The 26,933-nt window shown below is 43.9% G+C and overlaps 1 protein-coding gene across 1 annotated transcript; it reads left to right on the top strand.

The window, feature by feature from the left end:
• The first annotated feature begins 212 nt into the window (after positions 1–212).
• On the top strand, positions 213–8,280 carry COMMD9 (COMM domain containing 9). The gene is made up of 6 exons (XM_032691573.1): positions 213–328; positions 421–546; positions 1,000–1,139; positions 1,884–1,918; positions 4,163–4,266; positions 5,088–8,280. Exons 1-6 carry the CDS (start codon positions 278–280, stop codon positions 5,226–5,228), a joined length of 597 nt encoding a protein of 198 aa, XP_032547464.1. The 5' UTR covers positions 213–277; the 3' UTR covers positions 5,229–8,280.
• The last annotated feature ends 18,653 nt before the right edge of the window (positions 8,281–26,933 follow it).

Below are 26,933 nucleotides of genomic sequence, written 5' to 3'. Positions count from 1 at the left end.
AGCAGTGCCATGATAAATCCTTTGCCTTCAGTTCCCGCTGGCTGGAAATAGCGCGTTTACAGTTAAATTCTACATCCAACGTAAAGATCTGCACTGCCGATAAGAAACAGGAGTAGACCGGAGGGAGCAAGCCGAGATGTTCAGGGCTCGCCCCGGTCCCCCATACCCCACACCCGCCCCTGGTCCCGCCGCGTTGCCGGCCCGGCCCGGCCCCGCCCGCCCCGCTGACGGCGCCGCGATGGCGGCGGGCGGGGCGCGGCTCGGCTGAGCCGCCAACATGGCGGCGCTGCGGGACGAGGAGTTCGCGGCGCTGCAGAGCCTGCTGAAGGTGAGCGGGCCCCGGGCTGCGGGGGGACGGGGCGCCCGGCCCGGCCGCAGGGGCTGCCGCGGCTGAGCCCCCCACGCTTTGCTCCCCGCCAGGCACCGTCCAAGGACGCCGTGCGGCAGCTCTGCCAGGAGTGCTTCTCCAGCCCGCCCGCCGCGCTCCGCCCGCTGGCCCAGCGCGCTTGCCCCGGGCTCGCCGCCGACCCCGAGGAAGCGGAGCAGGTAGGGCCGGGCGAGGCAACCGCGGGCCCCGGCGGGAGGGAGGGAGGGAGGGAGGGAGGCAGGCAGAGCCGCCGGGAGCGGGGCTAAGGGGGAAGGCGCCAGGAGCGGCCCGCAGGGGTGGCCCAGCCCTCGGGAAGGTGCGGGCTCTGCGGGACCGCAGCCGCTGCTGTAGCGGGAAGAGCTCGGTAACGGCGACCCTCGGCCCAGGGCACGGTCCCGAGGGGCCGCACAGGGAGGCGGGAGGGAACTGGCTGAGGCTGCGAACCAGAGGGCAGCGGGGACCTCGGCTCCCTTCCTGCTAAGGCTGCCAGGCCGTGCTTGGATGACCGAGGCCCTGGCGGTGTCGGTCTCGCAGCAGAGGCTGTGTCTCTCCTGGCTGCTAAAGGTCTGTCCTGTGCTGTATGTGATGCTTTTCAACCCAGCAGAGCCCTTTCTCCTCTTCCTTTCTGACAGCTGGTATCTGCTTTGCACAGCCTCACTAGGCATGTCGTGTACCGCGGCTTGACGAGGGCAGAAGATATCCTCTCTCTTTTCCCAGAAAACTTCCACCAAAATCTGAAAAACCTTTTGACAAAGATAATCTTGGAGAATATGTGAGTGCTACCCACTGCCATTTCCTTTCAACTGAAGAGTTAAAGGCTTTGCATGTGGTTTGATATGTGGGTATTTGGCAACATGCAAAGGCTTGTTTCTGTGAATTTCGCATGTCTCTTAGGAATAATCACACAGGTTGGGATGAGTAGAGTTGAACGAAATATGGCATCTGAGTGGAATGGCAAACACAGCCATGAGCACACAGGGTTTTCCCATGAATTTTGAAATGGACATGGACCTCATTCCTGTCATGCAAAGGCCCTTTTATCCTAACAACTCACTTGTGTGGTGGAAAAATGCTACAGATGACAATAAAGCTTAGAGGGCTAGATTTCAGCACTAGAAAATCCAAGTAGTATCCAAGTGCCCATCCACTTGCCACCTTGGCTCAGGTGTGGAGGTATGTTATAGAGCATATGTGAGATGGTGGCAGAGGAGGGCAAATCTGCATCCTTGTACAACTCAGTGCTTGGGAGCCCATTACTTTGATAAAACCGAGGAGAAAGGTACATGCCATAAGTGAGCTGCACTTCCAGAAGAACCAATAGCTGGTCACCAGTTTGCCTACCATTACCCACCAGTGACAGCCTTTTCCTGGCACTCAGTAGGATAGTCAGTCTCTGTCCCCTGCTTACCGCTGGTGACCCTTCTGTCAGGGATAAGCCACACTAAGTGCTTGCCCTTTTTTCTTTTTTTTTTTTCTCAAAACACTGTTGATACTGTTTTTCTCCACTTTTTCACAGCTCTGCTTGGAGGAATGAAGCACAAGCAAGTCAGAGTAAGTAGTAGTTCACATCTTGATGGAATTGATGTTTTCTGAGGTCATTTCAGCTTAGAGTATAGAACAGTGCATGGTAATGTAGCACAGGGTCATCACCATAGGGCTTAGATAGAGCTGTAAGATTGTGGCATCGCAGAGTTTAGCAGAAGCCAACAAACTTGTATGCAGATCTGTATGGCTGTGCTAAATTGTTTCTAGCTCTCAAGCAGTTCCATTTAAAGCTCAGTCTGTGGCTGCCTAGCAGGGCGCAATGTATAGCAATTATTTGCAAAACTTTTGAACTGAAGCACTCTGGCTTCCCCATTCACATCATTAAGGGATGTTCGTATGCAATAACTGCACTGTAAAGGATATATATATATTGGGGAATACCTTATCCTTGCATATCTAGTCAATCCTGTGCATTCTTTCATTTTCATGCATCAGTAGGTACACTGCATATATTTGTACCTGCTTTTTCTTCACCTTTCTAAACAGTGATGTAATTAAGAAATGCCAGCTTTAACAATAGCAACATGGCCAATGAGTTACATCCCAATTAGGTGTTCTGTGCAGCTACAACATTTAGTTTTCTCCCCAAGAGGTTTTCTTTACAACTGTAGCACTTAGAGGCTTATAACTGAGAGCTGATATATAAGAGAGTACTCCAAGGTCTGCATGGATCCTCTTTAGCCTTTCCTTTACCTGCAGAGGAGGTAATGTCCAACAGCTAAACAGTATTGGAAGACCTGGAAATACATTGTCCCTCAAAGTTCTAGTTGAGTATAAATAGGGAGAGGTAAGAAACTATTGCCTAATGCTAATACACTAGTTGCTTACACTAAACAGTGTTACCAAGGCAGATAATGCTTTCTCCTGTATCCTTAATGCTACCATGTTTTGGAGGAGATGAGAGCAAGCATGACACACCAGCATAACACACTGGCTATGCCTTCACGACCCAGAAGCAAGGCTGGCTGTGGGGCTCTTAGAGCACCACCCAGGAGCTCTGCTCAGATGCTCATGTCTTTGTATTCATTAGATGAATATTTAACACTGTTGAAATGAGATTGTCTTCCAGGAATTGATGGATTATTTTAGTATTGTGTTCATGAAATATCTGACATACATTACATAGGAACCAAGGCAGTGCACCAAGGCAGGCATTCCAACACTGATCTGTGTTAACATAAAAAAGTGAATGGTTTCCTGACACTCCCAAGCCACCAGCAATCAATCTATGCAAATTAACATAAAAGGCTAAACAGATGCATTTTATGTTGTTGCAAATGCTGCCAAGTGCTGGCCCTGGATGTGAACTGGAATGTGTTCCAAAAGCAGGAGCATGGCAGCCAGTTGTGCACTGCCCCCTGAAGGTCTGCACAGGGAAGCAGCGGGAGGAGGGAGAAAAAATTCTGTTAGGCAATAAAGCACAGTTAGGAAGCAACCTGAGCCTCTGGAGTCAGTAGGAAGGCTAGCAATCAACCCCTGGGGAGGAAATTAGGCATCCTATGATAGACAGAATCCAGACAGGCTGCAGTTGCCTACTGAGACAGCTCTTTTCTTAGCAGCCAAGATAGACCCGTCCTCATTTCCTTGGGAGGGCTCATGAGGTCTCCAGCCCTGAGCTATTGGTGTCAGTATTATAGCAGACTGTTAAATGGTTTCTGTTAGGCTGCATGGAATTAGGATGACATTTAAAATATTTGTAACGAATTGACAGGACACGTGAAAATTGTAGTTTACCAGTACATTTGCTGTACTGCAGGATGCTTTGGTTCACAGGCTGAGTAACTTGAAATAGCATGTTTTATACTGCTGGATTTTGAGAGCTTTCCTATGTGCTTGCTTACCAGTTTCAAAGCAGAGCAGTAAGCATGCAGGTCCCAGAGCAATTCCTGATGAAACACTTGTTGAGTGTTGCAGGCAGCAAGGCAGGGATGAAGATGTAGAGAGGACATCTTACTGCTCTCCTTCTCCCAGCTGCTTTGTGAATTGACCTATGCTTCTCTTGCACTGTGCTATCATTGCGTGTAATGATGGGAGAACTCCTTTTGTCCTTCCGATGTCATGAGAAGGCTGTCAGAGACTGGCTTATTTCACATTAAAAATGATGTGAAGCAATGTAGTAGCACTAAAGTTGTACACTTCCTGGAGCCAGAAGTGGAGCAGCATGTACATGGTCCACGTGGTCACAGGCTCCAGGGTCTGGTATAATCATGTGCTGCTGGGCCCAACAGACCCATTTGTTTAATCCCTCAGTCTCCCTGCCTCGGCTGGTCGACATGGACTGGAGGGTGGACATCAAGACGTCTTCAGACAGCATCATAAGAATGGCAGTCCCTACTTGCCTGCTTCAGTTAAAGGTAATGTCAGTGGCTGTAAAGGACCAAAATAATCAAGTCTGACACCTGCCTTGCCAGTGGTAGTGCAAACCAGTTCAGACAGGCATCTGGTGCTTGCCTTTTGCCTGCTGGGCAGTTAGACTCAGAGATGATATTTGAAATGCCATAGAGCCTGGGAATGAGGCCTCTCATGGAAGCTTTTTCTTTCAAGGGAGAATTTTCTGTGCATGAGAATGCAGAATTCAGCATATTTGTTCCCAATCACCATTGTTCTCTACAGAAAAAGAGAAGATAATTTATGAAGTCATTGTCCTTTAATTCTAAACACTCATCAGCATGTTTAGCTGACTTCATTAGCTGGGAAATTACTTTAGATTACTAATAACTTCCTTTACTGGCCACATCTATTATTTGGGGAGTATAGCTAAACTTATTGCTTATGTTCTGCAGTTTTGGCTCCCCCCAGCCAGTATAAGTGGGATGAGTGGGTTTCAGAGGATCAGGAAAAAAATCTAATTTCTGTGTGTGGGATGGGGTTAAGTATCCTATGTGGTATCTGCTAAGATGCTTTTGATACAGATGTGGCTTCCTGCCGCAAGTCTCTTCAAAATTTCCCAATACTCATGGCAGTAGATGCTCACTGGTACTCTGTCAGTGGGAGTGCACTTCACTAGTGGGGCACATAGTTTAGAAAATATGCTGTGGTCCTTGAGGATGGAGCTGGATTCCAAATTTAAAGCATTTTTCTTAATCTGCCTATTAAACATTGACTTTCGTAGTGGTACCGGAAAAACATGTAAATGAATTTTTAATACAACTGATGTCTGCATTCCTGTTTTAAGATTCAGGAAGATGCTGCCTTATGTGGAAATAATCCTGTTGTTTCTGCACTGACTGTGGAACTGAGTAAAGAAACCCTGGACACTATGTTAGAAGGTCTAGGAAGGATTCGGGACCAACTTTCTGCTGTTGCAAACAAATGAATACTCAATGGCACGGATTCCAGCAGCAAGGAAGGGAAGTATTCTCTACCTACAGCTCTCGTATGTTGCAGTCCAGTGTAACACATTATCTGTTTTAGCAAAACAAAACTGAAGAAGTTTCTTTATTGAATTAATGAGATAGCTTTTGAAAGCTAACACTCAAATATTCATTTGGTCTGATACCAAAAAGTGCTTTCCCAATGTATTGTTGAACAAAAGCTGTTCACCATTTCAGAAGAGAATTGGAGGGCTCAGAGCTGGGTTTAATCACAAGGATTGTAGCTGGAAAGAGGAAATAGTTGCAGCCAGTGAAACAAGTGCTATCCCTTTGCCCCAAAATGAGAATCTAAAAGGCTCAAGCTGGTTAATGGGCTGCCTTCCAGTATTAGAAAAAGAGGGTGCTTCTCTCTGGAATGTGCACGTACTGAGGTGCATGCTAGATGTAGCACTCTCTCTCTCTCTCTCAGTGAAGCACAGCCATGAGGCAGATTGTTATTACAGGATAATGCTTTGAAACAGGGCAATTATGCACATTCCCTTCTGATCAGCTGCATAGCACCATTTGTGAAATGACTAGTCTGAACATCTTTAGCAGGAACTAATTACCTCCTTCTGTTTGACAAGAAAAAAGAGAGTTCACATAATTCACGTTGGGGTTTACTGGACTCTGGGCTTTCCTTTCCTGCACAAAAAGCAAACTGGGAAAGTAAAGAACTGAAGGCTGTTGTCTGTACTGTAGGAAACCCTTCTGTGGTAATATGTGCCTATACTTCTCCAAAGTGTTCTGTTGTTGGTGTAAATCTTCATTTAATTAAAGAATGAAATGCTAATTGATTTTGTGAATCCTTTTCTGGAAGAGATGTCCTGGGTTACCTCAGCCTCTCTGTGATGATGCCAAGTTTCTAGGCTGGTTTAATGGATGTGCATGTTTCTTGCTGAAGAAGGATCTTTTGTTTCCTGTTCAGATTGATTCATGTTTTACTGTCTTCTCTTCATTATAATACAGTTTCAGGGCACCTTTTTCCATGGGCAGCAGCTCTGTGCAATATTTAAGGTGATGACCCTGACCTAGAAGTTTATAAATATATGTGCATTGAGAGTGTGGAGGAGTTAAGTGCAGAAAACCAACAAAATTAAGATTCTTCTTTATGATGGCCTTCTCTAATGCTGCAAACTAGAAGTCTGGATCCAAATGCTTTGTTTATGGCAAAGTCCCACCTGTCATATAACATTTGGCTCTACTTCAAGACACAAAACATGTCTGTTGTGTTTGGAAACATGAAATCATTCAAGAAGTGTGCATAAACTACAGGAACTTTGTTAATTAATTTTATGCATCCCCACAGAGTGCAGGCTTAGAGTATAAGTGTAAATGAAGCCTGTGCCTTTAAAAGATAATGATGTAGTGCAGCTCGTGCATCAGGATCAGCTGTATGACAAGTCACTTGTTAATGTCTACTTTGAGCAAAGATAATAAAGCTTAGTGTGGTGTCAGGTATATTTCATGTATAATAGGGAAATCTGAAAGGAGAAGATGGATGTTTAAGAATATGTTCTGTAAGATTCAAGCTGTGAAAAGCATCTGTAACAGACTGCTTCAGTTTGAGGAAGTTTTGTTGCCTCTGCAGCCTAGCCTTAAAAAAATCTCAAATAGGTTATATAATACTGTTTTAGAAGGTAAGAATCACCAAGGAGGTAAATAATGCAGGATGAAGTACTGTAGTGTTAGAGGAGCTGAGGAAGTTCATACACAGAGGAAGTCCTTGAGGTAAATACTAAAGTTATAGCCAAAATGTACGGTCTAATGGAATGAAGAACTGATAGTTGCATAGAGTTCTCATGTAAAACCATTATACAACTACAGAATAGTTGTAAAGAAAAAGAAAGACTTAAAACTGAGAAGGCTTATCCAGTGTCAGAGTGGAGCTATCTGCATGTAGCTAAAAGTTGCTTGTTGAACTGTAATAAAGGGATGTGCCCCCTGGATCAGAGACATGACAAACATGGCTTCAAGGGGTATATCTCAAGTCATTCTGAAATAAGGTGCTGGTATTTTCTAGCCCAAGATTTAGGACGCTGTGACAGCTTGCCTTCAATCTTTGCCTAAATGGTTAGGTATTTTATCGTTGGTTCTTATCTCCTTAGCCAGAAAAGCTGAGACTGCTCAGAAAAAGGTGTATAAAATGAGAGGCTGAGTAGGACTCTCATTACCCAGCCAGCAGGAATACTTCACATTAAAGTCCTTTTTACAGGGACTGCTACACAGAGAATAATATGCCTGCTGCTCTCTTAAAATCAGTTAGATTTTCATCCTCCCTCCACATATTGCTGCTGTTTGGTAGGGCTAGCCTAAATGTACTCGTCTCTTCTCTGTTATCAGCTTGTTATTGTGCCAACACTGTCTTCTTTTGTTTACTTCTTTCTTTCCTTTCCATTTTGCCTTCATACTTATGAAGCAGTGAAATCCCTCTCCATTTTCAATGGCTAAGCCTTGTAAGCTCTACATACTGTGCCTTTCAGAATCGAAGTGGCCATTCTTTACTCAACAGTTTGCATCTCTCTTGAACGGGGTCACCACCACAAGTCTTCCTTTCTGGAGAAGAATTGTCCAAGGACATTACTAAAGAACAAACTGTCATAGTATGCAAATCACCTGAATTTACTTCTCCCAGAAAACCATAAGCCTTCATAGTGAAGTGGAGTATTGGAGAGTATTTGAGTATTTGAGTATTCAGTATTTGAGAAATAGAAAATATGTACACTATTATCAAGTGATAATTCAGTTACAGTAACCAAAACAATGATAAATTTATTTGTAAAGCGTAAGTATGCAAGTTAAATTCAAGTTGTAATTTCACAATTCAGACATTATATTGGATCTGACTGTTTAAAAAGCATTAAAAACATTAAAGCTTACTTGGTTTTATTCAAAACAATACAAACAATGCTTCCTTTTATTGCAAGAAAATGTGTACTTTAGGGTGTCCAGACTAAAAATTGTATAGACGTGATTGAGAGCAAGAAAAACTTCAGAATAAAATGCTTTAAGATTCCTAGCTTCAACTTCAATTAATGATCTTTAAACATGGATTTAAAACAGTAGAGGACAAGACTCATGATGGTTTGGTAAAGGTATAATAACTACTGTGTATTTAAGTTTTGGGTTTAATATGTGAAAATTACATATTCAAGCTCTTCCAAAACTACCATCTGTACAAAGTTTTTGTTTATAACTGAAGTCTTACTATTTCACTTAAATCAAGGTATTTCATTACTAGTAATATGGTTTAGAATTGTTTTGACCTCAGTTAAAAATGTTAGTTTCCATTTTTTTAGTATCTAATTTTCACTGAACATAACAGAGTTTAACAGTATATATTGAACCACCTGCCCAAGTCACGATTGAAGAAGGCTTTTTTTGGTAACAAATCTAGGATAGGTCTCTTTTTAAATGAACTTCTTTCTTAAAAATCACAACAGTCCACCTTAATCTCCTTTGCTAGGTACTAGGAACTAGTTACTCGGGTACTAGGAATGACGTACCTAGTGGTGTAATTTCTTCAGCTGCTTTATAACTACTTGTTCTGAGTCATAATAGCCCCTACAGAAGTAGCCAGTTTAATAAATTCAGCAGTCCTTTTCATATACCCCTCAAAAGATTCATCTCACTAAGCTGTAGAGTGGCAGCACTTGCAGCTGAGGAATCCCACCTCCCCAGACCCTTTTCCAATGTTTTGACCCCCTCGTCAGAAGCTTTACTCCATGACACAGTAATTACATCATCATATACTTTCCCCCTATGGAGATGTTGTGCAGGTAGTTGCTGATTTTTCGCTCTGCTTTTAATGTAAGAGGTTAATGATGCTTGTGACATTTGGGCCTTGCTTATTGAATAACTGACTTTTCCAAGGTGTGAGTTGGTTAACGTTATGTGAGTTAGTCTCCAGTTGGTTTACCACTTTCCCACAACCAAGTCAGGAATATCACTACACTAACACAGCCCTGTAGCATTACAGTGCAAGACCTTGGCTTACCCACTATCATTATTTGGCAATCCTGCCCAGTGTTTTCATCAGCTCTCATGGTTCACATCATCTGGCCCCAGTTTGAAGGCATTGCAGCTGCACTACAAACACCAGTGAATTAAACCTCACAAACTACAGCAGGGACACTTTTGTAACAAGGCTGATGAGAATGTGCAAAAAGTCCTGAATTTTTTAGTTACACCTAAAAATTTGTAGATATCCTTAGAAGCCTCACTGTAAGTATCAGTTTTTGAAGTGACATGTAACTATCTGTGAAAACTAAGGTGTCTTACTGTGACTAGACAGTAATTAGATCAACTGCTATATGCTTTATAATGTCCCTGAACTCCACAGGACATATGTGGCAGTGGCCAAATGGTCCTTGCCCTTCTAATCACATAAGAACCTGACTGTTGCTGTTCAACACTATAAACCTCTTTCCTGGAGTTATTAATGCCTATGAGTCTTGTCACTGACGTTGCTGCTGCTGAAGTACATGTGAAGTGTATGACAAAAATACCAGCACTGTGTACCCACCCCATGACATAATTCACTGTCATGTTTTACCGAGTGTCACAGGAAGAAGAGGGACCACAGCAGGATCAGAGCTGGCATTGCAGGCCAACAAGAATATCCCAACAGAATATCCCAAGTTGGAAGAGACTCACAAGGATGGAGTCCAGCTCCTGGCCCTGCACAGGACAGCTCCGATAATCCCACCATGTGCCTGAGAACGTTGTCCAAATGCTCCTTCAGCTCTGTCAGGCTTGGTGCTGCCACTTCCCTGGGGAGCCTGTTTCAGTGCTCAACCACCCTCTGGGGGAAGAACCTTTTCCAAATATCCAGCCTAATCCTCCATAGAGAAAAAAAAATTAGCTTAGATTCAGCATTATCCTAGTTTGCTAAAACACTCAAGCCTAGATGTCACTGTCTTTGAGAGAATTTGGTATAAGTTAACCAGTTAGCTGAATATTTCCAGATTGCTAAACTGGGACAGACTCCATTCACATTTAGGATTATTTTTTTAACATAGCATGTTTTATTTTAAAACTTTCTCGAGCAGATTTAAGAGAAATCGTGGAAGGAGAGGCAGTGATGGCAACTAAGTTTGCTTTGTAAATCTGCTTTTAAAACTTCGTTGGTTTGAGGCATCCTGGGGCTCCTCTCACCCCCTCTGCAAAACCAGAACCAAACTCTTCCCCAAGATCCTGAAAACCCAGCAGAGCTGGGAGAAGGATGATGATGGAGGAGGGATAAAAAGGAATGGAGAAGGGCTCTGCCCGGCCTGGATCTGCCCAGCTCGGCATGGCTCAGCACAGAACAGCACCTGATCATCTCCTGCCAACACACTGCAGCATGTGTGAATGAAAGAAGAGTGAGAATGAAAGGAAGAAATGAAATAAAAGAAACATTTCTGAAAGCGTAAATTCCTTTTCCCCAGGAGATGGCGAGCTTGGTCTCCCATTTCTATTCTCTCGCCAGTTTCTCGCCAGGAACCAGTAGTCTGGGCTGTCCTCCTAAGAACTGGGAAGCAAACGAGTGTCCACCATAGTCCAAACAGAACAAAACCAGAAGGGCAATATTATCTGCTGGTTAGCAAAAAGTCTCTAAACTGCTCACATATTTGTGGGCTGAGGCAGCTCAGCGCATTTTAGGCAAAGCTGGCAGAGATGGAAGTAGCAGACGGTTTTCTCCAGTGTGCCAGTCATTCAAAGAAGTAGGAACTCTTCCTTTTTTTTTTTTTTCTGTCAGGTTAGATGCAATGTCCTCTGGGGACATCTTTGGCACCCAGAAGGGAAAACAAGGGAAAGAACAGTATTGTGTTTAAAGGGATGCTGACAGTTTGGAATGTTTCCAAACCAGTCTATCTCAGACAATGTAAGTTGTGCATAGGTTTGTCTTTAAACAGCAGTGAGCAGGACACTAAAAATCACCTCTGGAGAAGGAAGTAAGATAGGGTGAGGGAGAGTTCCTTCTTTCCCAAGCATGTTAGAAATCAATTTAAAACAGTGCACCAAGCATAATGGCATCCTGTGCAATGTACATACAAATTCTCTTGTTGCTTTTTCACGCACTTTTGCTGCTGCTGTTAAAACAAGGCTTGGGATAAAAGCATTCCCTCTCCTCCCTGACCCCTCTGCACCCCCACCTCCCAGGAGGCATCATCTTGCCAGCCTGGGAGGGAAAGTGCTAATGCACACTAGTAACACTGACATACCACAAAGCTGCTGTCAAATATGCCAAGTAAACACACTGAACAGAGGCAGTTAAATAGCACCCCATTTGCATCCTTACTCTCTTCTAGCTACCATTCTCGTAAAGCCTGGTTTGGAACAAAAGTAGGTATGGCTTTTTTTTTTCCCCCTCTAAGGAAGACACAATTTGTCAAGTTGACAGCATCCCTTTATGCTGATGAGATAGTGAAGGTTGAGTGCCAACTAGCAGCAGAAATATAATGGCATCCATTAGAGCTGTTAGCTAGAGTTGGCCAGTGCTTTTGTTTGTAATTTAGAGGGCTATAACTCAGCCATGCAAATAAGATGCAGGAGAAACTTCATACAGAAAATCTGGACCTTGCAATGGGTTTTTCAGCTTCCTACCAAAAAAAAAAAAAAAAAAAGAAGTTTGCTTTGACATTCCACACTGTGCTGCAAAGAAGTGATAAGAAACCTGGATGAAAAGACTGCAGTGTACCAATGCCTGGCCTTGCACTGACAGGCCTGACTGGAAATGCTGACGTCTTTACAGCTGTATCAGGGATATAGGTCCAGGGGTGTTCAAATCCCCATTCTATATCACTAAGTCTTGAGACAAATGGCATCTTCACTTCCAAACAAAGCCCTACACAGGTCAGGAAGGCTCCCTAAGCTGTGTCTCTACTCCACACAGTGGCAGGGCTGTATAAAGTTCACAGAAGGTTTATGACCAGAATCAGTAAGTTACACACTGTTCAAAGTATTTTGGTTCCTTAGTGCTTGGTGGCATTTAGGCACTGGGGCCTCATTCCAAGCCTGTTTCTGCATTTATCTCATTTTTATGCCTCTGCAGAGACATGACCATTACTTTCAAATGTTCTTTTATTTCAGTCCACTAGTATCAGTCAGTATTATTCCATGCTCTAAGCCAGAATGACAGAAAATCTAGAAAAGTCTGAAGTGGATGTCAAGAGACAACTGCTATGCTTTTGTATCTGATGACAAATAAATAAAAAGAAGATCAGAGTGAAATAAAAAAAAACACAAAAGCATGACTTGAGTGCACTGCATAACTCAAAGTTATGAGAACTGCATTTAGAGACTACTTTTTTTTTTTTTTTCCTCTCTGAAAAGAACAGCATGAAAGTATACTTGGCCATCTGTGTATCAGGATGTTTTCCTTTTCCTGGGCACAGATGGTAAACTTCAAACATCACTATCACTCTCATCTCCCACATAAGCCCTATAAGGAATCTTATTTACAATTTCTAGCCATTCCTTTCCAGTGACCTCATTTTTCCCTTTGGTGCTGTCTTAGAAGTTCTGGCTAATATTAAAGGCACTGAAATAGACATGTTCAAAGCTCCCTTGTGGGTGTGGTAACATAGTTCTCAATAAAGCAAAGACTCTTTAAATGAAATAAAAGCTGGACACATTTTTGCCTTGTCCTTAGGCAAGAAAAAACCAAAAACCTTTCCTATGCTTTAAAAAAATTAACTAAAATAGCTAAGAAAGAAAACTAATGAAGGTGCACCTTCATTCTGTCTTCTAGTTTGCACACCACCTCTCTAGACTGCACATTCTCTGAGGCAGAGACCTTGTCTTCACAGCCCCATGTAGGAGACCAACTCTGCCACAGTACCCTCATCAGTAACTATATGGATCCTGTCCCTTGGTTGTCATGCATCACCAAAATATTTCAGGATCAGATTTCTAGTTGCTTGACACATCAGTGGTCTTATCTTTTCCTAGATAAGTAAGGCTGATCTATGCAGTTTAATGGGTGGATTGTGTCACCAGTGACAGCTTATAGAAAAATGGTCCAACTTTCAGAGGTGTGAAGTACTTTCTTTGGAACTTCAGATACTTCTGATATATTTCTGATAACCCTCCCTCTGAGTCCATCCAATCTGCAGCGTCAGAAGAGATCTCAGTACAACTTCCTCCAAGAGAAGTCATTGTTGTGGCATTTTTGGTTAAAATGTCTTCTTCCTCTACATTTCCATTTTCTTAAATCATTCTGTATCATACATTCTGTCATTCTCCACTCCAGAGCAGACTGCACTCTGGCATTGAAAGAACACTACACTATTTAAAATATTCAATAATAAATGAAAAGTACCAAAATTTTAAAAGAATTAGATAGATTACACACAGGCTGTCCTAATGCCTTAGTTGAAATGATGAAGACAGCTATGTACTAGCCTGCTAGTAACTGAAAATGAACTTTACTTTCAGGTGATGAAATTCAATTAATTAGTATTTCCCTAGAGAGGAGGAAAAATCTTTGAGGATGATCACCGCATACAAAATAAATATCCTGGTCCCTGATTCTATTCATTCTTAAGTACAGGCTACTTATTCACATCAGCAGTGTTCTGGGGAAGGAGTATCACCTAGCATAGGGCTGGTGCAACTCTGGCCCACAGCCTGGTTTTGCTTAGACCTCTGCATGCCTTACAAGAAATCAAACCTCTCACAGCTCCTTGGCTGCAGAAACATAGAGGGCCCAGGAGAGCAGCTGCAGCTCTCCAGGCTCCACAGCGTGTCCAGCTCTGGATAGTGTGACTGTGTTTGTTATTTAACAGCAGAACTGGAGGCTTTGATGTCACCTTTGGGACCCCAGTAAAATTGAAGCAGGTAGCCTTGGTGGGGGTGAGTGTAAGGCCTGGAAATGCAGACTCCTGAGCCAACTGCTTGTCTCTGCTGTGACTCTGAGCATTTCTCTTTACTTCTGACTTCCTAGCAGGTAAAAAACCTAGGTTATGCCTATTTTGGGGCTGATGGAATAATTAACTGATCCACTGGGCATTAAGCCTCTTGAAGTGTGTAGGTAAAGGAACTTATAAGCTCACTGAGCATATTGCCAAGACAAAGGTGACAATACCAGAGTATTGTGTTCCCTATGACAGAGAAGGCTGAAATGATTTTCTGCTGCCTAAAAAGAAAACAGTATTTGGCAGAATTTATCTCTCTCTTAAGTTCCTCAGGAGCACAGTACCACACAGCTCTGAAAATACAACAGGGTTTGATTGCTAAACTAACACCTAAGGCACTATAACAATGCTCTTCAAAGGAATCATGTCCTGCTGGGGTTTATAGCTGATTTCAACTCTTCACCTCTCCCTGACCCACTTTAACAGTGTGTCCTTCTAGTTCATTCATATGAAAGGCTTCACAAGGAAACTGTGAATGGAGACCACGATGAAACACCAGTTCATCTGTTTGTTTAGGAAGAACCCCCTTTGCTTTGTCTCAATTCCAATAAATTGGCAACTATCCAGATGATTTCCCTGGATACGCTCCCTTCCCTTCTCCACCTCTCCAGTAGGATCTTGTCCCTTAGCCTTGCCTCTCCTTTCATAGAGCTGCGACTGGGAAGATGAATGGGCATGAGAAATAAATTTCATGTATTTAAATTCCCTGCTGTGTGGAGCACATGTGCATGCAGAGTGAGGAAGGCACTTCCAAATGAATCAAGCCTGGAAGATTCTGATTGACTCACTGACATGAATTTAATTTTCATACCTAATGTCCCTTTTGTCCAGGGTGTTTTGTTTTTTTGTCAGGGTTGCCTGGTTTCCAGTAATTTACTGTAAGATTTGGTACAGAACAAATATGTCCTGGAAGGCAGTAAAACCTCGCAGGCCTTTAGGAGGTCTGCAGAGCTTGCAGATATCAGGGATGTCTCATGGGTGGAGTGATGATATATCACTCAAATAAACCTGAGATGAAGCAGATGCAGTGAACAGTAAAGGGGCCTTCAGCCATCCTAAGTGATATAGAAATACAGATTTTTTTTTTTTTCTGAAATCAACCAGGGACTTCATCATTGCCATTATTGCCTTATTAACTCACTCTTATTATAGAATTTATGATGTTTGGACATCCCACACCTGACAGTGAAATACCTGCAATGAACTAGTTATGTTCAGGTGATGTCCTTTATTTGGGCTGGCCCACAAAGAGGTTTGTGGGTCTGTTACTATCCCCTCGAGATCTATTTTACATTGACTTATACAGAAAATGTCAGAAGTTCTTTTATAATTATTAAACAGCCTCTTAACCTGTGCTTTTGCCTCTCTTCCTCCCCTTGTACCTCTCAGGAGTGGTCCACCAGGAGTCCTCTGAATCTGCCACTAAAAAGATCACTTGTCCCTGGAGTCCCTGTCATTATATACTACCTTTGTATGACTACACAGTCCTACTCTACTGTACTTCTGAAAACAAAAGTAAATCCAACCCACCTCCACAGATTCTCCCTCCTTACCCTCCCAGCTGTTTTTTATGCTATGTTAGCACCTTCCTGTCTGGTTTGGAGCACATTCTGAAGGGCAGGCCTGCTGCAAGGACAAAGGACCGGGGCTCTCTGGTGTTAATCTGTGACATGACTGCAGGCAGCACAGGGCTCTCTATCCAGTCAGGTGCTGTTACGAAGGCAGTGACAGCATCGATACTGCTCCAATGAATACAGCTTACCTTTTTTATTTGGTGCTAGGACCATTACAGGGGGGAAAAAAAAAAAAGAGAGGGAATGAGGCAGGGAGGGAAAAGATCAATTTTACTATGCTCCTTGAGAGGAACCAGACCGAAAATATTCACCAGTCAGCCTAGTGATGAGAAATGGCAGACTGAGAGTGACCCACACCATAGACTTATTTTAACATGCATCACCTGATTGCTAGGTAACCTAACTCTTGTTAGACTAAGCAAAACCTTGGATTTAGAAGATCAATACCTATATTCAGCTGAAAAAACAGCTTGTGTTAAAAATATATCTCCTAATTCTAGCCTGAAAGGCTAGATCCCCAAGCCATGCCATGTTTAGAGTATGTAGTAAATGCACCTGGTCCTGCTGATTTCAGTGCCGAGTTCAGTCAGCTGTTCATTGAGCCAGGCTGAGAACAGCAGCAGGGAAAGTAGCAGTTGGGAGGGGAGATTTGAGAACAGACAGTGCTCTAAACAGACAATTGTCAGCCAGTATTTGGAATTTAGCAGGCAGCAAGCAGAAAGGTCTCCAAGTAAGAGAATTAACTGCTGCTTAAGGACTTTGTGCTGTAGCTGCTAGCTGACAACCAAATTTGTGCTGAATCTGATGCAGCAAGCTTTAATCCTGCTGTGTTATCAACACTGTATATTTTCAGGCTTAAACACTCCCACTAGATAAAATGTCCTTGAAAACTTGCTGTCTTTTTAACTCCCAACACTTTACTTGAAAACATAATCCTAAATATCACATTAACCAATGGCCACAGCATCCTTCATCCACCCGGAGACCCTCTTTTATTTGATATCTACCATATAGTCACAATCCACCAAAGCAGGCCCAGAAGTGCTGTTAAGAGACTCTGTGAAACAGTGCTGAAGTCAGATGACAGATTGCCCTAAAACTACATATCCTGACATTCAAGGAGACAGCTAAAGTAGCAATATTTCAGGAAAGGCAGTCTTCCAGAAGGGCAGAAAGATGACAGGGCACAGTAGAGACATTGTCATATTTCTTCATCTGATCACAAACTGAGTCTGATTGCGAATGAATCCCTAGAGAGTAATTGCATTTTATGGTTTTAAGATCATGCAAATCTCAGGGTTCATCTGCACACAACACAGCCCACTACCTTTTAACACGTTATTGCATGTCAGCTGAGCCACCCTAACTCACCAGTGCCTTCTGCTTCCAGTGCCTGAGAGCACACACAGCTGCACTGACTTTAACTGCAGCCATAGGCAGGTCAATGCCTTTCACCTTACACTTACTTTGTTCAGACATGTCAGGTCAGGTTGCAAATGCCAAAGTTAAGGCCATACTGTATCCCCTTCTGAATGGATGGGGCTAATCCATCTTATCCTGTGCTTTAAATGTGGTTTAAAGGCTTAAATGTGTTTTGCAGTGCAGCAAGTAGGCCTAAAACCATGAGATATGCCATGAGATACATAGTGAAGGGATTTCCATCAGATATGTTGTGAGACTATGTGGTGAAGGGATTACCTCAGCATGATAGTGGGCATGATGGCCTGCTGATGGGGTGATAGGTTATCAGGCTGGCTGGATGACCCTTATTGCTGGAATCGTGACACTAACAACACTGATGCACCAACATGTCACGGTTCTGTTCTACCCTTGCACAAAACCTCACACACTTTGTACTCTCTGTTTGTGTAACTCTTGATATCCCTCATTTACATACAACTTGCCTGCCTCCCTCCCGTGTCCCCCACCATCATTCATGATGGCAATAACAGGATATTTTGACTACAGTCTCACCTCCACTTCTCCCAGAAGTGTAAATGGCATTTGAAATCCGCAGTGGCAGAGGAGGAGAATATGACCTCACCTTGAAGACAAGTCAGTGGGCTTGCTCCCCTCTCCTTCAAAAAACAGTGACTCCTCTTTGGTAAGATTTGTGTCTCTGACTGCACTGGAGTATACATGGGAACACTTGTACATAGCACTATACATTTATATTTTGCAGGTCTAGTGAATTTATCACTAACAATCTCACAAGAAGCTGTAACCTGCTGCTCCAATAAATTGCACTGTTTGCTAGTCTGTATTCGTGAAAGTTCTTTTGAACTCAATCAGACTTACAGTGTCATTGGTAAACTGCATTATATGTGGATCTGTGATTGCGATTGCAACCAGACTTTTAGTGTGACCCACAGTATTTGTGCATCTGGGATCTTAGTGAACATGACCAGCCTTATAGTGCTGAAATGGTCATTGTCAGAAATTAAACCAAACTGCATCAGCCCCTCTGACCTCTAAGGACCAGCTGGAAAGCAAGGGGGTTTATTTTCTGCCAGCTTTCTATACTCTCAATGCAACAGCTAGAAAAGGATTCACAGGAGATGGACCCAGTCAAGCATCCATTCACATGCTCTGCAAGTTTTCTGAAATCAACCCCTGAACATACCTTTGTAATCAATGTCTATTCCAATGGCCAACTTGGCTCTGAGCTCTACAGTGCTAAAGAGAAGAGATGAAGTGTAATTTTGCAGTGTGAGCCACCAAGCTCCCTCTTGCAACCGAGGCTCCTTGGCTTACCTGGACAATCACAGTGGTGAGTTGGGGATGTGGCTCACATGCTAACATTTCCTCTTGCACACTCTGTCTCCTTCTGAAGATTTGCAGCTCTGTGAGCCTTGTCTATAGCTCTTGCCTTGCAGACAGGCAGCAGTCTTGAATGATAATTGGGGATCATCACCTCAGCAAGCAGATCTCCATGGCTTTCATCTCTGGCTGTTGTGCCTTCAGCATTTTCAGAAGGAGCCCTAGAAAATCAAACATAATGGTATCAGCATTTAGGGCAGGGAAGGGCAGGAAATACAGAAAAGTTTTTATGAATCTGGAATGGGAAAGTTGGCGTTTGGTACTTAAATAATGAGGCTACCAATTTCAAGATAAACTCTCGTGGGTTGCTAAAGGCCTCTAATTAATTCTAACACTCCTCTCAGTCTCATCAGCCTATTTTCCCATCTGTTTCTTCATCCAAATGTGGTGCTGTCCCCATTGCTTATGAACCCTGACCGGGACACTGGGGAATAGAGGTCTGTGCCCTTATGTAACTTCTGCTGACAGACACAGCATCCGACCTGAGCAGTACATGGGGCCTAGTTGTAAATAAGTGTTTGACACAACCACTTCCAGCTTTGTTTATAAATTAATTATACATTACTGAGCAAAGTGATGCTCAGTCACGATCTTGGATTCCAAGAAAAAGACTGACCACAGCCAAATCAGCAAGAAAGCAGAAGACTCACACCTGCTTATGACATGATCAGCAGGATGGACTGATGCTGGGATTTTCACCTCTGCCTGCCAGAGCTCTCACCAGACAGACAGATAAACAGGACCCTCTGATCTGGGAGTCCACAAAGCATGTTCTGTCCCTCCTTGTGCCATCTCAGTCTGAATTGCTCATTTGTACATACTACACAGTGAAAGGGTTAACTTGGAGAGAGTCCCTCGATACCCTACCTGATGGATATATATCAAGTGACCCCTCTGGTCAAACCTATTCACTCAGACCAGAGGCTGCTTCCTCATTAGCAATGATAAATTCAAAGCAGACGGGAAAACTGCTCTATTCTCTGATCCAGCTTTCAAAGCCCTTTGATTTCAGAATCCCTCGGCTGCTCTTTGACTTTTCTTGCCTGTCAAATTCCCTAGCAAGATTGATAGGGTCTGGACAGGAGGATGTCAGCGCAAATTCTGGTACTGCTCATCTCCCCTGCCAGATTTCCTGCATCTGACCATGTTAATGGCCTCTCTCTCCTCCTTTGATGTTAAGACCATTTGATTTCTTCCCTATCCTTTCTCCATCACCTATCTCCATCAAAAGTTTATTACAATATTTTGCAAGGGCCAGTGGCTAAGTCTTTACCATGCCTGCATTACTTCTCCCACATACAAACTGCTGCCTGCATCTCACCAGGTCAGGCTGAGAACTGCTCAAAACTAGGAAAAGCTTCTTTAGAGAGCAGGTTCTTTTTTCCACACCACAAGCTGAAAGACGTGAAATAAGGGTACATTTTGAAAGGACAGCAAGATAGCAACCTAAGTACTGATGCCTGGAGAAGACTCCACAGCAAGTGCAGCACCAGGACAGAGTCAGTAAACAAGCAGTGGTCAGAGCCATAGCACAGCTTGCAGGAATTCTGGCAGGTGGGTGATGGAGTGACTTGGGCAAAAGGCACGTGCACTGCCACTTCTGAGGACTCTTTCCCTCAGCTGGCACAGGACATTTCCTGAAGCCCAATCCATGCCTTGCTGCCTTTTTTACGAAGATATTTTCCCGGTCCCCAGCCTGGATGTGAACTTTCAGCCAATTGTTTCTCATTCCACCCAGATGGTGGGAGATCAAGGGATTCCCTCTACCCTTCCTGCAGCCATTGAAGTCTCATGTCCCTTCTTGCAGCTCCTGAGGCTGCTTGAGAGGGCCCTGTGAAATGAGGGGGCACTGAAACACTGATTTTCTCAAGGTCACCCTGGGGAGCAATCCTTGCCCTGAGACCTTGACACCTCATCATTCTTCTGCAGGCTCAGAGCCACCTGCCTTCCCCCTGCCCCTTGCAAGAGTCTCATTTTAGCTGCTGCCATCCTGCCTCCTCCATCCCATCCTGCCCTGTTAAAATCCTCTGAGTTATTACTACCCCTGAGAAAGGAGCCATTTCCACAGGCTGAAACAATGGGGAGCCCCAGTAGGGTCTTCCCTCCTTCCCTCCCTGCCCTCAAAACTCTCTTGAACAAGGCAACACTGACTGAGGAGGCTTGGCAGGAACCCCATCCACCATCCCAGTCCCACTGCACACGGAGACCAGCTCTGCCAGTTAAGCCAGCTGCTACATTCCAGTGCACCATTTCCACCTTTGATAAGTAAACTCCTGTTTCGCTATGGAGATGTGATCTTGGTGGCAGAGGTTTGTGGTCCCTATTCCGCACTCTCCTCCTGGGCGCTGCAGATGTTGCTGCTCCTCACCCGCAATCCAGGTCAGGGAGTCATATGCCATCAGAGGTCATGAAGAAACACTCCTGAAAACTGGGCAGGTCCTAGCCATCCTGGAGATGTCCTATCAGGCCCTTGCTCTTCAGGAAGACGACAGAAAAGTTTGTCTAAGCAAGGCGAACTAAAATGAGGTTTAAAAGTTGTGGCATTGCATAGAAACCTCTGGGAAAGTCTAAGTATCAATCCAACCTCAAATCAAATTAATCTAAGGTTTTGACCTTAGGTGCTGGCCCAAGAGTCTTCCAAAGTCAGGCAAAATTCACTTTTAAACATCACTGTGATGACTCCCTGCTCCTTGCTAAAACATAGCAAACATACAGCTAGAACTAATGAATGGCTGCTGGGATGCCTCAGCCATCAGGGCAGTTGACAGGCAGAGAGGAGAGGGGTAAGACAGAAACATTTCCTTTGCTAAGAGCAGCTCTCGAGGCACTGTCAGCAGGACTGAGCTTATGATGCCCACATCAGCAAAAAGCTGATTCTATGTAATGAAAAACAACCACGTGTTGATCAGGTTTTTGACAAGACACTTATGCCCAGTTCTTGATAATCCACTTTTTTTCCTCAAAACTATTGTGGACAATGCATGTAACACAGAGCTGTGCCAGTGGTGTACTGAACATGCATGAAGTGTTACAGTCTGAAACACATCCTGCACTTCTAAATCCCTCAGATGCTTTCAGAGATCTCTCCATCATTATCCCTTTCAGCTGAAGCGAGTGCACACAACTCAGAAGTTGAAAGAGCAAGCTGAGATCCAGGGGTCCTGTCCTGCCTCACACAGCAAACCCTGTGCTCAGGCTGTTTCACCTCTCTCTGCCAATGAGGTCCACCAGGTAAAAGCACAATCTTAATTTCTTCCTAGCCTACATACAGAAGCTGAAAAGCTTCAGTTCTCTGTAAGGGACTGCATAATAGCCTGCACAAGGATTTTAAGGCAGGACTGGTAGATGGATGTTTCAATTTCTCTCCAGAGAGACAGGAGTGGTTGCATGCACACAGAACTGATGTGTGTCTGCATGAGAGGGATCTGCTTTTGATTAAGTTACACATTTATTATTCACTAAACCTAGTACAAGGCACAAAGTGACACTAAAATTTCTCTCTGAGACTGAGCAGCTGCCACAGTTGTTAAGCTGGGCCATCAGGGTACCCACAGCTCCTACTTATTTCTGCTGTGGGAGATGTGATCATAACAATTTTAATGAACAGACAGAAGGAAGCGGGAGGGAAAGAGAACTTGCCATACAGCAAGGAGAGGTGCAAGATGACACTCAAAGACTGCAAAACTGTTGTTTGATGATTATGGAGAGAATGAAGACTGCTTTGCTGTCCTTCTCCTTTCAGGGTGCAATCCCAGGCACAGCAGAAACAAGGAAGCATTTTGTTCACAGCAAAAAAAAAAAAAAAAAAAGCAAAAAACACCAGTCAAGCAAACAAAACTGATTTCTAGTTCAGCAAGTTAGAAGACAGAAACATTTGGCTGTGTGTTAATGAGGCTGCTATGGAGACTTTGGCCAACAGAAGAGCACAATTAATTTTTGCTTAAAGTATCAGAACATCAGACACCAAAATACCAAAGCTTTGGAGATGTGTGTGGCTTGGATACTGGTTTGCTTATTACCTCCATGTAGTCAGTACAGATGAGGCAGGGGGTTACTCTGTAGTTAAAGTGTACTTCTAAAAGTCATTCCTTTCCTCCCAGCTTTGGTAGCTGGGCCCAAAACAAAGGTGTCACCTCCCCTCTTCCCACCCTAAGGGACTTCCTCTTAGTTTAAGTGAATCACTTGTAACTTCCCAAAGTGCTCAACATCTAGATAACTGCTTCCAGTGCCATGGTAGGGGCCAACAAAGGCTGCCATGAACTAGGACAGGGAAAACGGGTGTAAAGCAGAGACATTCTATTGCTCCAGCAGCAGAAGTCTTTGGGAGGAGCAGCAATAAAATCAGCTTAGGGTTTCTCCTCAGCATGCAATCTCGGGGCAGATTCCACTTCCTATTTTTACTTTGGACTTGAAATAAGTGAATTATTTGGTTTTGTCATTCTGTACCCCCACAGTAGCTTATAAAGCCTTAGTCATAGTGTTTGTAAAGCAGTCAGTAATTCCCAGAGAGAAAGTATCACTGAAAGGCCAGTTAGCAGCCTCAGCCAGCTTGCTGTCATGGAACACAAGGGGTCCAGAGACAGGGTAGAGGGACTAGAAAGAGGGTAGTGACGAAGCAGACAGCCCAAGGGTCATCCTTCCCAGCCCCTTCTCTTTCTGAGGAATGCTCAGCTTGCCACGATACAGTTTAATATTCAGAAGGTCACAGTTTCGACTTTTGCCTCAGGGCTTCCAGACTCCCTGGCACAGCATTTCAAATTACATTAGTTTGGGAGAGAGGCAAACAAAAAAAGTTATATTTTTCTCCCAGGCATTGCTTAAAATAGAAAGCAAACAAATGTCATTGCTGACATGCACAGCCCCGGAGACAGCAGTGAGATGCACAGACACAGACAGACGCATGCGACTGGCCCCTGTGCTTGATCAGGACTACAGTTCTTTAATGATCAGCCCAACATTTTCTGGTTAGAAAATGTTTTATTAATATCAGATTATGGAAGATAATTAAACAGCTTTCCACTCCCATGCTGGGCCATTTGGTGAACAACGTGAACTGTAGTGGTTTGCTCTCAGTTTTCCATCACTTTCTTTTCCATAGTCTCCCATGTAATTTGCTCTGTCTGGCTATTTCAAGGCACATCTTTATGACATCCTTTTACTCTGTTCAAATCAACATCTGTTTGCTTAATTAGCAGTCTCACTTGGGGGGCAGGGTGTGTTCAGGAGGTCATTCAACATTGCAAAATTAAAAGCTTGGAACTAATATTCTTCAACTAGAAAATGATAAAGAGCTGTTCTTTGGCATTTTCTAGAAGCTTGCCTAAAAGCACCCAGTGACAATTTCCTGATAATTTTCCCTTTACTTTTACCTTAACTGAGAATCACTGGTTTACTTGCAGACTAAAGAAGATTAAATGCTTCATACAGTTCAAGGAGAGGTTGCTAAATAATCAGGCTAATACTCCAGGGGTTCACTTGTTTATCTGAGTGCACAGCTCTCAGCAAAGAAATGTGATTTTACTGGACATAATCCCAGTCCTCCCAGAACCATCAGCCCCTTCTGTCCTGCATTCAGTTGGGTCAAATCTAGCAGACAGTGCTCTAGGCCTCCAGTTCATAGGCCAGCAATGTTTGATTAACGAGTGAGCTGCCACACAGCTTATCTAGAAAGATGCACAATGCCATAACATAAATGGGCATAAAGAGGCAAGTGTTTGTCACCCACAGTGCCAGTGTCACACAAAAGACAAAGGATCATTTTTCATGTCTCTACCAGGGAGTGTAAGCTTGTTGGGACATGATGACAACTCACTGATCTTGGAAAAATATGTAAGTAATTTGTTGTTCAGCTAGAGGGGGAGCCATGAATTCAGGTTCATGTGTTCATCGCCCCTTTTTCTGTAGCACAGAAAAACAAGCCCTGCCAGAGAAGGACAAGTCCTGCCTTGTGTTTGATTTTTGGGTGATGAGGGTAGGCTGCAGGGGGAAAATGAAGATCAGGCAGACTAGAAGCATGAAGGGTCACACAGTGATTCGTTTATTCACTGGGCCATTAACTCAGCAGTAACCATCTGAGATGTTTTATTGGTTTAGAACCTGGATTTGAAAGCTTCTTCCTTTAGTTGTGACTTCTAGACTCACCAGACTACACCCAAAGCTATAATTTCCCACTGGAAAAAACAAGACACTTGAAAAACACAAGCACATCATAACTAGTGCACTGCTAATCTGTCTGAATCCAGGGTCTTGCTTACAGGGAAGTACCCTACCCCTTGCACAGGCTGCTGACCGAAAATATGACTGTTAGGACGAGTGGTGCCTCAGATGCTGGGCATGCCTGCTGTTACCAAGCCAGTGCTGGTGTGCTGCTAGGAAGAGACTTTTCCAGTCTGCCACTTCAGAAGAGGGGTGCTTCAGGAATAGTATCAGAAACAGTGTGGCCCAGCAGGACCAGGTAAGTCCCTCCGTACTCAGCACTGGTGAGGCCACGCCTCGAACCCTGTGTTCAGTTTTGGGCCCCTCATGGCAAGAAAGACATTGAGGTGCTGGAGCTTGTCCAGAGAAGGGCAGTGGAGCTGGTGAAGGGTAAGGTGCACAAGTCTAATGAAGAGTAGCTGAGGGAGCTAGGGTTGTTTAGCCTGGGGAAAAGGAGGCTCAGAGTAGACATTATTGCTCTCTATGGCTACCTGAAAGGACCTTCTAGTTAGGTGGGAGTTGGTCTCTTCTCCCATGCAACAAGTGACAGGATGAGAGGAAACTGCCTCAAGTTGTGCCAGGGTAGATTAAGACTGGATATTAGGAAAAATTTCTTCACCAAAAAGGTTGTCAAGCTCTGGAACGGGCTGCCCAGAGCAGCAGGAAGTTGAAGAGTCACCATCTCTGGAGAAGTATTTAAAAGATGTATAGATGTGGGGCTTAGGGACATGGTTTAGTGGTGGACTTCACAGTCCTGGGTTAATGGTTGGTCTTGATGAATTTAAAGGTATTTTCCAACCGAAATTATTCTATGAATCTAAAACCCATCATACAAGAGGGTACAAAGCCCATATAAGATGGCCTTATCTCAAATTGTGATAAGAACCATTGCCAGATGTTGGGCTGTGAAAATATGCCATAAAAGTTCAGAGATAACTTTAATTCCTTGAATTATGTTCCATCAGCAGGGCACTGTAAAGCAGTCACGTAAGCTGAAGAGAAAGCAAGGGCCAGAAGGCAGTCTTCAGACTGAGCATGCACAGGAGCACCAAACCTTCACCAAAGGACATGTAAAATAAAGCTGACAGAAGAGATATAACCACAGGCACAAATAAAATGCAAAATTCTTCAGGGCATCTTAATAAACTCTCAGACTGAACAGAGATAAGGGCAGACAGACCCTCTGGCATTTTCCTAACAGTCAGAAATAGTGAGGGAAAGCTCCCTCATAGCCTCAGAATCCTTTGCAGGTGACTGATGGTGTGAAGTCACCAAAGTCTCCAAAGAGTACAGAATAAGCTTGTTTCCAGATAACAGCTCATGGTCTAATCCCTCCCTCCCCTAATTTCCTCCCCCTTGCCTTTGGGCCTGTAACATTCCATTTGGTAAAGATGATCTTTGCTGCTTCTGTTTAAGGGTATGTTTGGATCCTAAAAGGTGGTTTAACAAGTTTCAGACAGACTTACTCCTGGGGCTGCCATAGAGGTTCAGCTACCATCCTCAGTCACTGGGAGAAGGCTGAAGCCCTGAGCATATCCAGATCTCCCCTCACATGGATTCTGCCTTGGTGACCTGAAAAATAAAAATCCTAGGAATGATTATTTTCTTAAAGGCTCTTTCACTTCAGAAGTAGGATAGTCACCATCAAAAGTCCAACCAGCACAGCTCAGCAGGACAAGAGATGGACCATTGGCTACAGGTGATTATAGAATCAGTCAGATCAGACTTCATCCACTGAAATAAGTGCCCGTTTCCTCAAAAGGATCTGAAACCCTTAGGTGTGCCTGTGCAGGCATGTCCTGTGTCACTGAGAAGTGATGGATTACTCCTGAAGCTGCAGGTGCTACCCAGCACACAGTGCAGCAGGATTAACCTCTGCCTGTAACAGGGTTATAAGGCTCATTACCCAGCAGCTTAATTACCCATCGACTTCAGCTCTCATGTGAGCTGGCATCTCACCACGCATATCCCCAGGTTGGCACAGGAACATCCCCAGGAAAAAAAACCAAGAGCAAAGACAATTTCTGCCTTAATGGGATTAGCAGGCAGCAATGTTATTAGTTCTCCAGCTCCCTGTCTCCCACTTCCTCCCCAGCCAGGGCCTCATCCTCCTTGGGTTTTGCATTCAGTCCTTTGTCCAGGTGTCACATCACACCTTCCCCTCACAGCCCAGAGCAGC

The sequence above is a fragment of the Chiroxiphia lanceolata genome, chromosome 6 (genome assembly GCF_009829145.1).
Source record: "Chiroxiphia lanceolata isolate bChiLan1 chromosome 6, bChiLan1.pri, whole genome shotgun sequence".
Taxonomy (NCBI): Eukaryota; Metazoa; Chordata; class Aves; order Passeriformes; family Pipridae; genus Chiroxiphia; species Chiroxiphia lanceolata.
This window is presented reverse-complemented; position numbering and strand designations above follow the sequence as displayed.